Source organism: Typopeltis vanoorti, chromosome 4 (assembly GCF_054136105.1).
Source record: "Typopeltis vanoorti isolate ZY-2024b chromosome 4, IOZ_Tvanoo_1.0, whole genome shotgun sequence".
NCBI lineage: Eukaryota > Metazoa > Arthropoda > Arachnida > Uropygi > Thelyphonidae > Typopeltis > Typopeltis vanoorti.
Window position 1 is genome coordinate 146,056,149 of NC_143552.1, and position 16,662 is coordinate 146,072,810.

The window sequence follows — 16,662 nt, forward strand, 5'->3', positions numbered from 1 at the left end:
GGAACCTTCCCGGGCTCGAGTAAAAATTTCCACAAATTATAATTGTAAAAATGATTGAGATATGTAATCTTAAACACTCCACCATGGAAAGCTTTGTCTGTCTTCAAATTTTATTATGAGTTGGCTTGTTTTGGCCCAGGGCAGAGTAGCCATAGAATACGTGTTTTATTGCAGGAATAAAACACGTGTTCCTGTTTTTGGTTCATCTTTTTCTGATTTGTGAACAGCGAGACCAGTTCGTTTGCCCTCTGTGTCTAGTGAGTCAATGAGTGAAGTGTGAATTGTAAATTTATAGTGAAACAAATTTAAACAGAAAAATACATTTTTAAAAGTTAAGTGTATGTAATTCAATATTATTTTACTTGTTAGTTTTATGATTTTTTTGCTTTTAAACTGAAATAATTTGATTTAGGATTTTGGGATTAATTAATTAGTTGATTTTTAATAAAATATGCTGGTCAATTTTTTTTATATATGAAACTGTGTTAAAAACTGTATTAATTCTGAATACTTTTTTCCCCCAAGAATTTAAGATCATTAAAATCTATGTAAAATGAAAACAATGTACTGTATTTATAGTTTACATCGATAAATAATTACATTAAAAACTGCTAAACGACGTTTATTGATGTAATTATTAAATTAAATCAATAATAATAAAAATGTATTGATGTATTATTTGTCTCCACATTCCCCCCCCCCCCCGAAAAATTTTCTGCAGACGCACGCCCATGCATACGGTCAAATTGACGTGAATTTTGGGCGCATGTTGCATAACCCACATGACAGCACACCTAACCGAAATGGGCATGCGACGCTACTGATTAGTATGCAAGCGGGCTCAAGTTTAAGTAATCCAGAAACCTTGGTATAGAGAAGGAACATCGAACTTTTTTGTCAGGCCATTTAACCCTCCATTAGAAAGCATGATCTCAAAATCGACGTTGTTCTGTGTTCTGAGCGAGAAACACCAGTTGCTTTTATCGTCAGTCAGGGATACCACATGTCGAATAATTGGATTAATTTGAATTATGGCCGACGTAGCAAAATAACACAAGCAATGGATAGACATACTTCTAGTGCATTACTTGTGTACATTGTATTTTTTTTCTTCTCGGACTGCCTGTTTTGCGGTATTGAAAATACGAGTTTCGGATTGAAAACCCCACCACCGCCGCATGAGATCCACTACCTCATTCTTAGTTGAAAAATACTTATACATTTCTTCGCGTCGAAGATGGGAATGGATTGGAATGCATATCATTCCACACGCACGCAAAAATAAATAAATAAATAAAAACATCAGACTGGTCTTCCACTTTGGATGAACGAAATCCCAAGCTTCTCAGAAGATGCGAACTATATCCGACGGGTTAAATCAACTTTGAGTGAAAATCCGTGTGAAGATTTGAACTAAGTTATTTCCACCCAGTGGAAAGGTTTCGCAGCATCCTCGTGAACGGGCGACGAAAGACCTGAGTTACACCTGACAAGAAAACTCATCTACTACGAAAAGGTATGTACTGACAAACAATCTGCATAGACAAACAAAAGTCATAGTGAGAAACGAATCCACACTCTGTAGACTGGAAAATGGCGATGCTAGCCAGACAAACATTGTGATAGACGGATTGTTTCTTCAAAATGTTTTCCTAGTGGTTCTTCTTTAGCTGAAATCAACTTCAGGACTCACATAATATTTTGATACCTTTCGTAGCATATATATAACCTTCTCAAGTCGTCATTCGAAACAGAACAGTTGGATGAGAAAGAAAAGTTCGTCCATATTTACTGTCTATTCCAAATTGGTTTCTAACATCAAAAATCTCATAAACTTGGCAAGAAACTCCTTCGCACCATTTTAGCACAATCATCCAATAAAACTGCAGCAGGAGAAAGGATAAAAGTAATCGATATTTTCCAGCTGGTGGTTTATTTTCCTTCAAGTATTTGCAATGTACGATGCAGGGACAAATACTGTTATTTTTTCTGTGTTTTTGTTCATGTAATCGATTTCACCCTCCATTCAAGTGTCAACGATCGATCCAGGTTCGCTCTGTTTGTCACTAATACATTGTAAAAAGACAAGCTAATAACTTTCCGTTTAGTTTGTAAGTATTCGTTTTCTGTTTAAGACGCCAAAGAAGAGGAAGAAGAAAAGTGGCATCTGCCTCTCCGATTTCGGGGATATTCAGTGAGGGATGTCTTATTACAGTGAAGATATATTGATCAGCATTGAACCTGAATGCTGTTTTATAAGGCCCGTGCTTCGCGCGAGTGTGTGTGTGTGTGTGTGTGTGTGAACACACACAGTACAAATTTGGATAAACAAAGTAAATAACTAAAAAAACGCAGGTAAATAAATACTCCAGCAAGGTAAAAAGATCAAACCTCAATATACTTGTTTACTGAAAAGAACAGTTTATCTTCTTTATTTTCTCGGTTTGCAAATAAAAAAAAGTAAACTTCACTCTTTTATTTATTAAAAATAGATAAAGAAATAAAACTAGATAAACTATGTAAAGTATTTAAATGTTTATTTATAATAAACAAAAAAAAAAAGAATTCAGAAAACGAGTTAGTGAGCTTTTTCTTTCTTCTCAATCTTATTCCCATCCCGTTTTCTCTACTTTAAAATTTGATTATTTATGCAGTATAAAGGTTCTTTATGCTGAAACACAGTTATATGCTGGCTAATTTTATATTATTTATATAACGCAAGACGATAAATATTGAATTCATCCTGTGAAAAAACAGTATGAGAGGCTACACGTTGATGGGTTCATATTAACTCTACAAAGTATCGGTTCGGTCCTTTCGACTCTCAAACTCTTACCTACCTACCCACACACACACACACACGCACGCACGCACGCATGCACTTGAAAAGTATGAAGATGATGAAGTATCAAACTCCACGCTAAGAAAAATATGCAGCAGAAGATATTCTCACTATAAGTGAACACAAAATAATAATACTAATATAGTATTTTAAAATAAAGTGATATTGTTTTAAAGTACATATTCTTGTGTATTTAAACTTGCTTTTTAGAAATGAACTAGAATCCAAATTTAATATTTCCGGTTGATTTCCCAATTCATTAACTTTAAATTAAAAAAAAAAATAAATAAATAAAAAATTAAATTAAAATAGTGTTTAAAATAAAGTAACTGTTCTGTTCAATCGTCGTTTTGTGTTATTAATGTTAGTTGTGCGATATTTCTATTCCTGTTAAATTTGACGATATATCAAATTCGAAAAAAATTCCCATATCTCATAAAACCATTTAGAGTAGAGCCATTACTCTATAAATGTTTTTAATTATGTAGTTTTATAAATTTTATCTTTTAAATTATATAATTAATGATATTTTTATTCTTATTTTATTAGATCTTAAATAAAAATTTAGAACATTTATTTTTAACTAATACACCTTGAAACAGTTATTATAAATATTAATATATATAATCAATAATATAAAAGAGCGAAATTTTACAATTCCTGTAAATAAAACCAATTAATTACTACATAAAACAGTATAAACAAAAATAGCTAGAACATTTAAATCGAATGGACAACAGCAGTCTACCAAAAATATTATACAGATACAAAATAAGTGAAAAAAGAAGAATCGGAAGATCAAGAAAGAGATGGCATGAGACCGGAACAGGCCACTTGGCCTAAAATCCATGTTTGGAAGAAGATCTCAAAGAGGGTAGTGTCGGTTTATTTGTAAATTTTATTTATTTATTAATTACAATGATCGTAATTGAAAGAATGCACAGAGGGTAGCCCAGAAATAACAAGAAAGTTGCCGGAACAATAGTCACTACAATTCTACTTATTAATTTCATTATTGCTTGATTTTTTGTGGTAGTGTTGGGTATAAACATTATTTTATGCCTTCGCACGCACGCACGCACACGCAGAATATTTGTTTTGCTAGTGTTTTTTTTTTTGTTGTTGTTGTTTAAATGTGGAACAAGGACATTTGAGTTCAACTTCTTTCTCTGAAGACAGAATATTTTAATAGATACTTGATGTACCTTTGTGATGTGCATATCAGAATAAACTCTAGTGACAAAGGATGATGATGTCAGTTCATTTCAAATATAAAGTTGGTAATTAGTTCCAATGTCAACAAAATGTTTTATATCGTTTAGTGATTTTTTTTTCTTTTATATTTCTCTACAAATCTCCGTAATTATTAGAAAATTACTAAAACACCGAATTAAAAAAAGCACATATTTTTCATACTTTTTCATCTTTCTGTAAATCTCTGCAATTATCAGCAAACGAAGAAATCACAGAATTAAATAAAAAATAAACTAAAAATAAAAGCGAGGGCTGTTATAGACAGAAGAACAACTCAAGTTCAAAAGACACTTTTACAGAACGGCAACAAAAGGGAAGAAATAAAAATATGCTACAACAATAAAGAGCTAGAATACCGAAGAAATAACATAGCAAAGAATAATGACAGCATTCATTAAATAGTACAAAGAACTGCATGCGCACGACGTGGTCAATAGGAGGAAATGAAAAGAAATTCTCAATAGAAGAAAGGAAGCAGAAACAGTGCAATTAGAAGCACAACTATTTGCACTAGATAGAAAAGCCAAGCATAGTTTTTTTTCGCTTTCTTTAAATGAAACGAAACGAGAATAATCAGATTCTAGTTTGCTAACAGTGTTATTTATATAGCATGCACTAAAAGCTGGCTAACTGAGATAGCACTTTTCGAATGTTACACATTTTACAGATATATACAAATTTTGAGGAAGCAAAGAATATATGATGTAACATAACTTCATTATGTGTGTGCTTTTCCTGAACTTAATGGAAAGTAATGCTACTTTACTAGGAGAATTATTATAAAACAAGCGGTTCTCCGTGACCTTCCTTGTTCTGTAATATTCTAAGTCTACAGACGTGTGTATTTATGACCAGATTGCCTGTTCTAAGGGATGAACCACTTGACTTTCCGAGAGATAAACCATCCGTATGAGACCAGCTAACTCACCTTTGAGTGTAAAACCCTGATGAAGGTTCCTCGTGTCATGGACGGGAGTCAAACCTCGTTCCTTCTAACCTAAGGGCTCCAACACAGCTACGAAGGATAAGTTCGAACTTAATGATACCAATTACTATAATTGCTTTTTCTATTGCAATGAAAGTTTCCACAGATTCATAAAATCTGTTGCTTTTATATTAACAGAACGTCTAAAATATATTGGGTAAAATGTTTAAATATAAGAAAAGAATGATAAACAAAATTAGATTTAATAAAAAAGTAATCGATTTTCTTTCTTTCTTAGTTCCTTTTCTAACATACATCTTAATAGGTATCCTCCCCCCCCCCCCGTATGCCTTAATCTTCCTTACACGAATTTGATGCAATGGAACTTTTCCACATGATATTTTATTATCAGCACCGTTATTAGTTTTAGCATTTCCCTATACCGTTCAGGGCAGCAATTCCACGAATTTGTATGAATTACCTTTCATATTTATACCTGGATGTAATGCTATTACCAAATATTGCTATCAGCTTCAAATTTGTAAGTGGAAACCATTTTGGGATAAGAAATATTGATATTTTGATACTAATTATCTCATCTTGGTGACTATCAATATCTATTATAGATCACCGTCACTCACCAGAGGTTTCAAAATCTATAACAAGACAGTGGTCCTTTGTGGTAAGTGGCTACAGAGAAGAATGGTATCTGGTATGTGTTTCTTAAAGAGTTGGCGATTCTACCCATCGTACGGGATATGATACGAGGAAGGCTATCCCCCAAGAACAGGGAAAAAGAAGAATTTTGGGCTGAACCGTATATGGATGTTGACCAGTGGCTGGTAGAGTTCGCATGATCACAGAAAAGCGGATGAGTGGTGAAGACAAGTTCAGAGAAGCAACAGCCATGGAAGTACTTACAGAAACACAGGTCTGCCGTAAAGCGATTTGAAGAAGTCAGCGAGAAAGTACTCATCTCTTATGCGAATTTTTCTCTTCTGGATATAATCAAGCGTTCTGTGAGCGGATTCGGGTGTGTCAGCCCGAATGTGCGAATAATATTCTAACAGCGGACATATTTGGGATTCATAATGTGTTTGAAGTTATAAAGAAGGGAAGTGTTAAAAACGAAAAATAATTTTCTCAGGAAGGCTTAGAAAACGGACTGAATTTTGATAGCATGAAAATTCGCTAGATTATCTTCACCCTACACGAGATTGGCAAACGTTTAAGTGGTTATAGATCTTGAATCTTGAGTCATTTGAATACTAAAAGATCTTGTGAATGAAGAAACGGAATGGAGTGTACTGTCATCAGCAAAGAAACACAAAGAACCTGGAAATCCAGTTACAAATGGTAGCTTGATTAGAAGGCTTAATAACACACTGAATCAAATGCCTCAGAAATAATAAAAGTGACCACGTGAGTTTCTGAACGCTCAACTGACAAAGACACTAATTTCTTTACTTAAACTTCCAAGATTCCAGGCAGAATACATTAAGTTGTAAATAGAGAGAATGGATCTTAAGAACTATTCTGAATCCAAATTGCTTGTTTTAAACAAATTCAAATTAGAGAAATATATTTTCGAAATTTCTCTGCAATTAGAGTGCATATATATATATATGCCTCTCACGACTAAAATAAAAAAAAAATCCACAACAGGCTTTAAGAAGATTCGTGTCCTTCTCCCTCTCTCTTTCTCTCTCTTGCCTGATTTATGATATCTGATCGATACTCCCCTCTAGTTCTTGAGTGAGTACGTTCACTGGCCGGTTGCCTATTTCTCAGGATATAACACGACTAACTTTCTTTCACGTCCAACTCACCTTCAGGTGAAAAGTCCTCTAAAGATTCCTCGTCCATCGCCTGTCTTCGAACCCGAGACATTCCGGTGAATGAGATAGGCAATCTTCCTTGAAATATCATGACTACTGTTTATGTGGATGAAAGGAGTCAAATATTTCAATGACTAAATCAACTTATTCTAATTTCAATTAGTATTGATAACTGTAATAATTATTTTTCACACTGTAGTTATAATATATAAAATGAATAGTAAACTATTCATATATCACACTCTTGTTTATGTATTTATTATTATTGTTTTTTTTTCTGAATATTTGTAGGTATCTTGGATAAGGAGGAGGGACTTCCATGTCTTAACGGTAGGTCTCACAACTTACACAGCAGATGAAAGGTTTCAAGCTTCACACATGGAAAGGACAGACGATTGGATGCTACAAATCAAACTGGCGCAGTTATCAGACGCCGGTCTCTACGAGTGCCAAGTGAACACACACCCCCTCATTAGCCTGTTTGTGATGTTGACTGTTGTAGGTATGTAGTCATAGTTTGTTTACTAATCATAACGACGCATCCACGATCGATATTACTTGTACTTCAGATTTATTATGAAGATATAAATTCCTTATATTCTCTAAGTATATCAAAGAAATGTCATTTTCTAGAGCTATAGCCTTTTAGATGACATGCCAATATCTCCAAGTGCGTTATGTATCTCCATTGTAAGTAATGGAGAGGAAATATAAATAAAAATAAAATAATTCAACTATTTTTTGAAGACTAACCTTATGAAATCAAGGGCTATACAAGGTTATTCACAGCAAGCTTCAAAGATGCACTTGGCCAACCAGACCGGCAATGAAATTATAAATTAGGCCATCCAATTATTTTGCATGAAAAATCCAGCTATTTAATATAGTCAAAACTAATGTAATTGTAAGCAATAGTACATTTGAAATTGAGCTGGAGATAAGTTCTCTAAATAAAAATATCTAAAACATAAAATTCATAGCCATAAAATTTGCTTTTGTATATAAGATGAATCGGACAGCGATTTACATCAATTCCTACCAAGCATTTGCATTCGAGTGTCGATCTTGACGTCAGTTTATAATTATCTTTATTAGGAAATGCGCAGTCATTTTGACGTCCTTGTAAGCAGGAGGTATTCTATTGTCTAATTATCATGAGAGCTCCCATAAATCATCAGAACTGTCACAGCATTGTTCGGATGAGAGAAGAGCTTTATGCTATTTTTCGCTGGAACTCTGGTAACAATAAGCACCAAGGCAAAGCTAACATAACCCGGAAGTTTGAAGAGGACTTCCTACGGAAATTTATTGCTTGTAACACAAAAGAACTGTAAACAACAACTGCCACTAAACTTCACTCTTTATTGCCCATTCAAGAGGGGTTTGTTGGAAAAGAACCACCCTGTATATTACGGTCTGAAAAGAGTGACTACAACAGGATAAGCAGCCATGTTGCCCAATCCATTTTTTGTATCCAAACTGAGGGAGTAAACGAAATTTTGCTTTTCCTTTTAACTATTAAATAGTAGTGCATTATTATCATTATTATTGTTCGCTTATGTATTTCATTTTTTTTGTATATATTTAATTGATGTTGGATGAGGAGAGCTGACTTCAAATTACTTTAAGTCTACAAACCTCTATATGACAATTATCACACATTACAAACAAAATATTCTTAATCAACAGTATTTGTATCATGCAGTTAGGAAAAAGTAACTAAAATGTAGGAAAGAGAACTTTATATTAAAATTGCATGATTTAATGTAAGCCGGTCATAGATAGATATGTTAGGACAGCAAAATTGTCAAATCAAAATATCAGATACTTTTATTTTATTTTATTAGTACAGCTCATAGTTTATGGGGAAAAGAAACTAATATTTTATTTTCCCATCAAGCTATTATTATTATTTTTTAATAATCTAAGTTTTATAGTGTATGGGAAAATAAAAGAAACCTGAATTAACTAATTACCTGCAGCGGAGTTGATTTCGGAAATCTGTAACAAACCCCCTCAGAAACATAGTACCAAATGAATTCTTAATAACGAAGGACTTTTAAAGCCTAAATGCGAGAAAATAGTCTGAAGGTTCGAATTCATTAATTATATTATGAATATTATACTAAAGGCTTATTATACTTTCTGCTTACTGAAGACATTAATATACTTTTTTTTTAAATTTTTAACATTTTTTTAATTCTATCATAAATTTAGAACTTCGAATTACGTAATGAATATTATACTAAAAAAAGTATATTAATTTCAATTAACGATTAACATTTCTGACATAAAAGGTGAAGCAAAATGCTTTTCATACTCCTCGTTATCTGATAGGGAAACAGTGAGTGGAAAAACTTATGAGCCCTGAGAGGGCTTGAAGATTAAACATCAGAATTGGAGTTTCTTATTAATCACCGCAGCTCGTGGTCGATTCGCTCTAAATATCTCCTTTTAAAGTTTCTTATCCTTATAAGGACTGTCTTAAAGGGGCGAAGCAAGAATGCTTTTCATCTTCCCCGTTATCTGTAGAGGACAGTGTAGGGATAAGGTGTTATTGAGCTATTAAAGCTCTGATCATGGCAGGAGGGTAACAGCAATAGCCGAGCCTCAGTTAGATATTCATTGGCTACAGCATTGCCATCCATTACCCTCCAAGGGTATTAATCACCACCGAACCATAATTCTCTGGAGTTTCTGCTCACTAAAGATGTTAATATACGTTATTATATATATTATATATAGATGCTTTGAATAAATTACATATATTTTTAAAATTTAGTCATATTTAAAAAATATGAAATTAAATTAAGCTTCTAAATAAAATTATATATATTTTGTATGTAAGTTATTATTTTATTTCTTAACTCTACTGAAGGAATAAACAATTGCCATAATAAAGATTTTAATAATACAGAAAATCTGCACTGACGCAGAACCTATATTCTTGATCTTCTACTCGATTGTAATGATACATTTTAAAGATAAATTCTTCTTCAGGTATCCACTATCGGTAGAACACAGTAATAAAAAATTGAAGTTACAAAAAACTGAGAATTACAGGCAAAAAATGCAATACATAATTGACACAAAAACGTAATTTTCAAGTCGTTCTATTTAACGTGCTATTGTTTTTTTTTTTGTTGTATGCATGCTTGCAGCTTCGGATGTCTTATAAGAGAACGGACTTTAGGGAGTGTAGTGAAAAACGAAGCCTATTCATCATAATCCAGGTGTTTACAAGTTATGGTGCGAGTGTAATATTCCTTATTTTGGACAGACTAACGAATTTGTTTAACAGCGTATTGAGGAGCATAAGAGAGACATCTCCTATAAAAGATCACATGCATCTGTGCTATCCGGTCATGTTCTTTTCTCTAATAACCCTCATGAAGATCTACAGAGTCACTCAGTTTGCTGGGATAAATCCGAAAACAATTTTCGCTGTGGTGATGAGTTTGAAAGGAAAATCGTGGAGTCCAGAGAAATCCTACTTAATCCTGACATTTAAATAGCAATTTGAGTTATAACATCCCTGATAGCCATAATGCAGTTGTTCAATACTGGCGCTCACAAAAACCTTCAAGCACGCATACAACAAACAATAGCACGTTAGATAGAAGGACTTGAAAAGTACAACGTTTTTGTGTCAATTATGAATTGCATTTTTTGCTTGTAATTCTCAGTTTTCTGTATCTTCAATTTTTATTACTGTGTTTTACCTTAGTGGATACCTGAAGAAGGCGATAAAAGGCTGAAACTACTTGTATCATTATCATGAAAATTTAATATTTTATCTCGGTTTAAAGTCATTTAAAATTTATTCTTTTATATATATATATATATATATATATATATATATATATATGTGTGTGTGTGTGTGTGTGTGTGTGTGTGTGGTAGAAAATATTTTACTTTGGGTATAATAAATGTTAAACATACCAATCTATTTTAAACCTGGTTTTACCCATTTCTCAGGTAAGCAAACAGACAAACAAGTCAAGTTTGCGCCTGCAAATATTGCAAGTCTGGGTGACCCCGCACGTAGTTCAAGTCAAGTCAAGGAAATTGAGTAAAACCAGGTTTAAAATAGCTTGGTATCTTTAACATTTATTATACCCAAGGAAAAATATTTTCTACATCTATCTCTTATCCTGAGATTTTTATTTAATAAAGTCAAAACACCTTATGGTAACTTGTTCTGGTAAAATACTTATAAGCTCTATATTACTAAAATCTTCGTATTTCTAGCCTCGCTCCCACTGATGAGACCTCGTAGGGGTCTGAACTGGTGAGTGCTGGCTTTGAGAGGCTCTTCTTGGGGATAGGTTTATGCCTATCTCTGAGTAGGGTCACCGCTGAGATTATGGCTCTGGCTGGTGGTGGGGTAAGCCTGACACTGAGTAGAGCCAATGCTGAGAATTTCTCGGTGACTGTGTGAGCCTGTCATTGAGTGGAACAACCCTGAGTTGAGCGATCTTCCTGGATCGTCTTATCTTATATCTTATTTTTATAGCCCGCTTAACCTATACAAAAGATCGAAACCGGTATGGGTAGTGGCCCCTTGCCTTTAATACATAGCATCATACATCTCCTCCAGGAGATGTGCTTTGCATTAAGGGTAAACATTAAGATAAGTGATCAGAGTTTAATCTACTTTTACCATGAGTTGCCTTGGATTTGCACTACGTGCAGGGTCATCTAGACTTGCAACACTTGCAGGAGCAAACTTGACTTGTTTGTCTGTTTGCTTACTTGGGAAATGGAGTAAAATCAAGTTTAAATAGCTTGGTATCTTTAACATTTATTATACCCAAGGTAATATATATATATATATATATATATATATATATATATATATATATATATATATATATATATATATATATATATATATATATATATATATATACAGGATGTCCCAAAGGTCGCCATACATAGGGAAAATGAGAAACGGTAGCTAAATGTACCTTTATTTACAAAATATTTTCTACGCTGCCCCCTGGAATGGCTTGCGAGATCCCCTGTTTTTTTCCCAATAGACTTTTACTTGTGGAGCCGGTTAAAAGCCGTGGTGTGCAAGGAAAAGATTAGAAACATGAATCGTTTAAAGGAACAAATTCGAAATGCATTTACTTGCATAACAACAGATATCTTCGCCATGAGTGGGAGAGAAGACTTTGTGTGTTTGTGTATAGAAAGAGTTAGTCAACACATGGAAAATAATTTCTAAATAAAGGTACATTTATCTACAATTTCCAATTTTTCTCTATGTATGATGACTCTTTGGGACACTTTTATATATATTGCATCACTTGCAGGCGCAAACCTCTGTTTGCTTCCTTGGGAAATGGAGTAAAACCAGGTTTAAAATTGCTTGGTATTTTTAACATATATATATATGTTAAAATATATATATATAAATATATATAAAAATATATATATATTTATATAAATATATATAAAAATATAATATATATATATATAAATATATATAAAAATATAATATATATATATAAATATATATATATATATATATATATATATATATATTCTCGAATGTAATTAGAAAAAGATCAATTTAGAAAGGAAGGAAGAATCCTTTTTAGGACTTCCAGGGTAACGAACGGCAATGCTGTAGCCAATGAAGTTTTAACTGAGGCTCGGCTATTGCCGTTACCCAGCCATGATTAGAACTCTTAGCTCAATTACACCCCATGCACACAGATTTGCTTCATTCAGATGACGAGATAAAGACTCAGTCCATCTCCCAGTTCTTTTAAGAACGCGGATGTAATTATTCTCTTCTTTTAATTACTTTAATTTAGTTATTCTTATTTACACCACACCATTAATTACATTTATTACTCTCATTATTTTACATTAATGCGATAACTACAATTAATTATTCTCATCATTATATACACTCAATTTAGCTAACAGACGATATTATATATATATATATATATATATATCAAAAAAATCATCTAACGCCTTTTTATTCCCGTATACGGGGAGTAGGCGAGGCCATTTAGCCCTATCTAACTTCTGGAGACTGAGTGGGCAGTTCAATCTCCACTGGTACCCAATCAGAGATAGATGGCCCAAGGCTATCACTAATTAAGCGGTACGCAGTGAAGAGAGACGGCTCAAATGTGCCGCCATCTCGTGGTCCCTAACCCTAACACAATATATTTAATGTCTGAAAAATAATGTGGGTTCTACGGTCGATTTTCTTGAGTTTACGGGACGAAAAACCCGAGTTTCCGGGAGGAAAAACCCGCTTGCCCGTGTATATATATATATATATATATATATACACACACTGAATTAAGTATAGGGAATAAATATTGCAATATGAGATTTTTTTTTGTATTTGCTTTCAAGAAATCATATTAAAACTTTTGTTGTCTTTAAATATTAAGGAATAACATATTTCTTAAAATTCATTGATTATTTAATAGCGTAAGAATGGCAAAGGTCATATTGCGCCAAACCAAAGGTTACTGCAGTACTCAAGGTAATAATAAACCGTAATAAAGAGATAAATGAAGAAATATCATGTTACATAAAAAAGAAAAAATTTTTTAAATAAGTTAAGCAAGCCACTATTCACATATAAATAGAATATATAATCAAATATGCTTATATAAATGAATTATTTGCATAAAACTAAAAACTTCAAGTCTAAAATCTGTTTGAATGTACATGGCTCAGCCACATTAAAAAAAAAATGCATTCCTTTCTCGAGTGAAGTGGTGACACTCCACTAAAAATGACAAACCGTGAGACGTGTTGCATTGACTACACAGGTGGATCATAAGCCCTCAGTAAACATGAGTGTGAGATGATTGTGACCTATGCAGAGCCTAGCAAGAACAACTTACTCTCTTCTCTTTCTCCGTTTGATTGGACTGCCAGTGTTTAATTTTAGGCTTAATCTAATGTAATTTATTCCTGCTTCCTGCCATGTTTGTTAAGAAAGCAAATACTGTATAATTAATACTTCACATCGAGCACTTCGCTTAGTTGAATCCATCTATACGTTTCACAAAACAAATACCACTGAAACAAAAGATGATACATCGATCCCTCTTTAAATAAACTGCTAATTTTAGAAGGCTTTTCCGCCCTCTGAAAATTACTCTCAATCCTAATATCACGTTCGTAATTTTACTGAAACTACACGAGCCACAGCTGAATAACATTTGACAAAGAAACACGAATGGTATTTATGTAAAAAAAATAATGAAAGTAACTCACTCTTTCTACTGAATCCATGCTCTTACAAAGGATTACGTGGGATTACTTAGCTTGTTTATTTAATCTCCTGCAGTTCCTAAAGCTTACATCAAAGAAGCTCCGGACTTGTATGTGAAGACAGGAAGTTCTATCAACTTGACGTGCGTGATCAGTGAGAGCTCTGAACCTCCAGCCTTCGTCTTCTGGTACCACAATGACCGAATGATCAACTACGACTCTTCCAGGGGAGAGATCGCCGTCCAAAAGGCCACTCAAGACACAGCCATCAGTCGGCTTTTCATTACCAACGCTCAGACTGGCGATACGGGAAACTATACTTGCTGCCCGTCAAATGCAGATGCCACCAGTATAAATGTGCATGTTTTAAATGGTGAGTTCAATTTATTATCTAATTTTAAAGATTCTGAATTAAAGGAGGAAGAAATATATCCTTATTTAATTGAATAAATATTGAAAATAAAAATCGTAATGTATTTATTAATAAGAAAGAATTTTGAAATGCCTTCGGCTTCATTATATTTCACAAAGAATTTATGTTTATCTGTATTTCCAAGTAAGATTTATTGATAATATAAGGCGATATGTTATATGTTATTGATAACAACACATAAATCAGAAAACAAAATAAGTCAATAAATGATTGAATTCAAAAACGAAATGAAGAATGAAAAAATAATGTACAAAGAATGCAGAAAAATAATGGACAAAAAAGAAATGGACTAGAATGAACCGGTTATACCAAAGGAAGAGAACACGATAACTGGCCAAACACAAACTGGCCAAACTCACAATTACAATTTAGAGTGAGAAAAAAAGGATGTTTATTGAACCTGCAGCATAATAGAAGTGCCATTTCAAAAAAAGGCAGATATTGTTATATTAATTATTTGTTATAAAAATTATTACAATTGTTATATTAATAATTTGTTATATTAATTATTTTATTTGATTTCGAAAGCTAGGTTTTAATAATGAAAAATTTATTAAAAACTTTAGTATAATTTAAAACACCTTTTATTTACTTCAATCATCTGATTATAAAATTATAGAGTACATAATACATCCGGCTTAGAAGCCCTCAGATCGTTTCAAACATAAAAAACCGAAATCCTCCATCGCAAGAGAAAGCTGATACAGCCTCAATGCTCACAATGAGCGGGTAAATTACCCACAATAATCTCATCACCCACAATCTAAAATCCAGATGAAGGGATAAAGAGTCAAGGACTCAGTCCATCAACCAATTAAGTTCAAGTTCAAGTTCACATCCGGCTTAGAGTATACATCCGGCTTAGGAAGCCCTCAAAAAGAATCAATCGGCCGTGAGATGCGGTGATTGATTCATTCAATCCAATATCCTTGGAGGGTAATGGATGGCAATTCTGTAGCCAATGAAGTTCTAACTGAGGCTCGGCTATTGCTGTTACCCTCCTGCCATGAACAGAGCTTTAATTGCTCAATAACACCTTATCCCTACACTGTCCTCTACAGATAACGGGGAAGATGAAAAGCATTCTTGCTTCGCCCCTTTAAGCCAGTCCTTATAAGGACATCCGGCTTGCGGCATGGATAGATGGAAAGTCCTTTTTAGGACTCCCAGGGTAACAAATGGCAGTTCTGTAGCCAATGAAGTTTTAACTGAGGCTCGGCTATTGCCGTTACCCAGCCATGACCACAGCTTTTCAGCTGAATAACACCCCATCCACACAGATATTCTTCATTCAGATGAATAAAGATAAAGGGATAAAGATAAAGGGATAAAGAGTCAAGGACTCAGTCCATCGCCCAGTTCTTTTAAGAACTTTAAGAACATCCGGCTTGCTTGGAAACTGATGAGAAAATCCAGGGTAACAAATGGCAATGTTGTAGCCAATGAAGTTTTAACTGAGGCTCGGCTATTGCCGTTACCCAGCCATGACTAGAGCTTTTTAGCCCAATAACACTCCATCCACACAGATTATCTTCATTCAGATGACGGGATAAAGAGTCAAGGACTCAGTCCATCGCCCAGTTCTTTTAAGAACTTTAAGAACATCCGGCTTGATTTTAAGACAATCCAATACCCTTGGAGGGTAATGGATAGCAATGCTGTAGCTAATAGCTAATGAAGTTTTAACTGAAGCTCGGCTATTGCTGTTACCCTCCTGCCATGATCAGAGCTTTAATAGCTCAATAACACTTTATCCCTACACTGTCCTCTACAGATAACGGGGAAGATGAAAAGCATTCTTGCTTCGCCCCTTTAAGCCAGTCCTTATAAGGACTATAAGGACATCTGGCTTAGTCCTTTTTAGGACTTCCAGGGTAACAAATGGCAATGCTGTAGCCAATGAAGTTTTAACTGAGGCTCGGCTATTGCCGTTTCCCAGCTATGACTAGAGCTTTTTAGCTCAATAACACCCCATCCACACAGATTCTCTTCATTCAGATGACGGGATAAGGAGTCAAGGACTCAGTCCATCGCCCAGTTCTTTTAAGTTTAAGTTTAAGTTTATTTGATAATAAAATTTGACAAATAACAAGTCAAACTTCATATTTGA

The 16,662-nt window shown here is 33.7% G+C and overlaps 1 protein-coding gene across 1 annotated transcript in view; it reads left to right on the forward strand.

Annotated features, from left to right (window-relative positions):
- LOC150107735 (zwei Ig domain protein zig-8-like) overlaps positions 1–14,569 on the forward strand; it is a 126,418-nt gene extending 111,849 nt beyond the window's left edge. The window contains exons 3-4 of the mRNA XM_090392179.1: positions 7,151–7,361; positions 14,196–14,569. Of these exons, the coding sequence (XP_090248305.1) occupies positions 7,151–7,361; positions 14,196–14,569 (585 nt within the window). The remainder of the gene's footprint in view (positions 1–7,150; positions 7,362–14,195) is intronic.
- Positions 14,570–16,662: the final 2,093 nt, after the last annotated feature.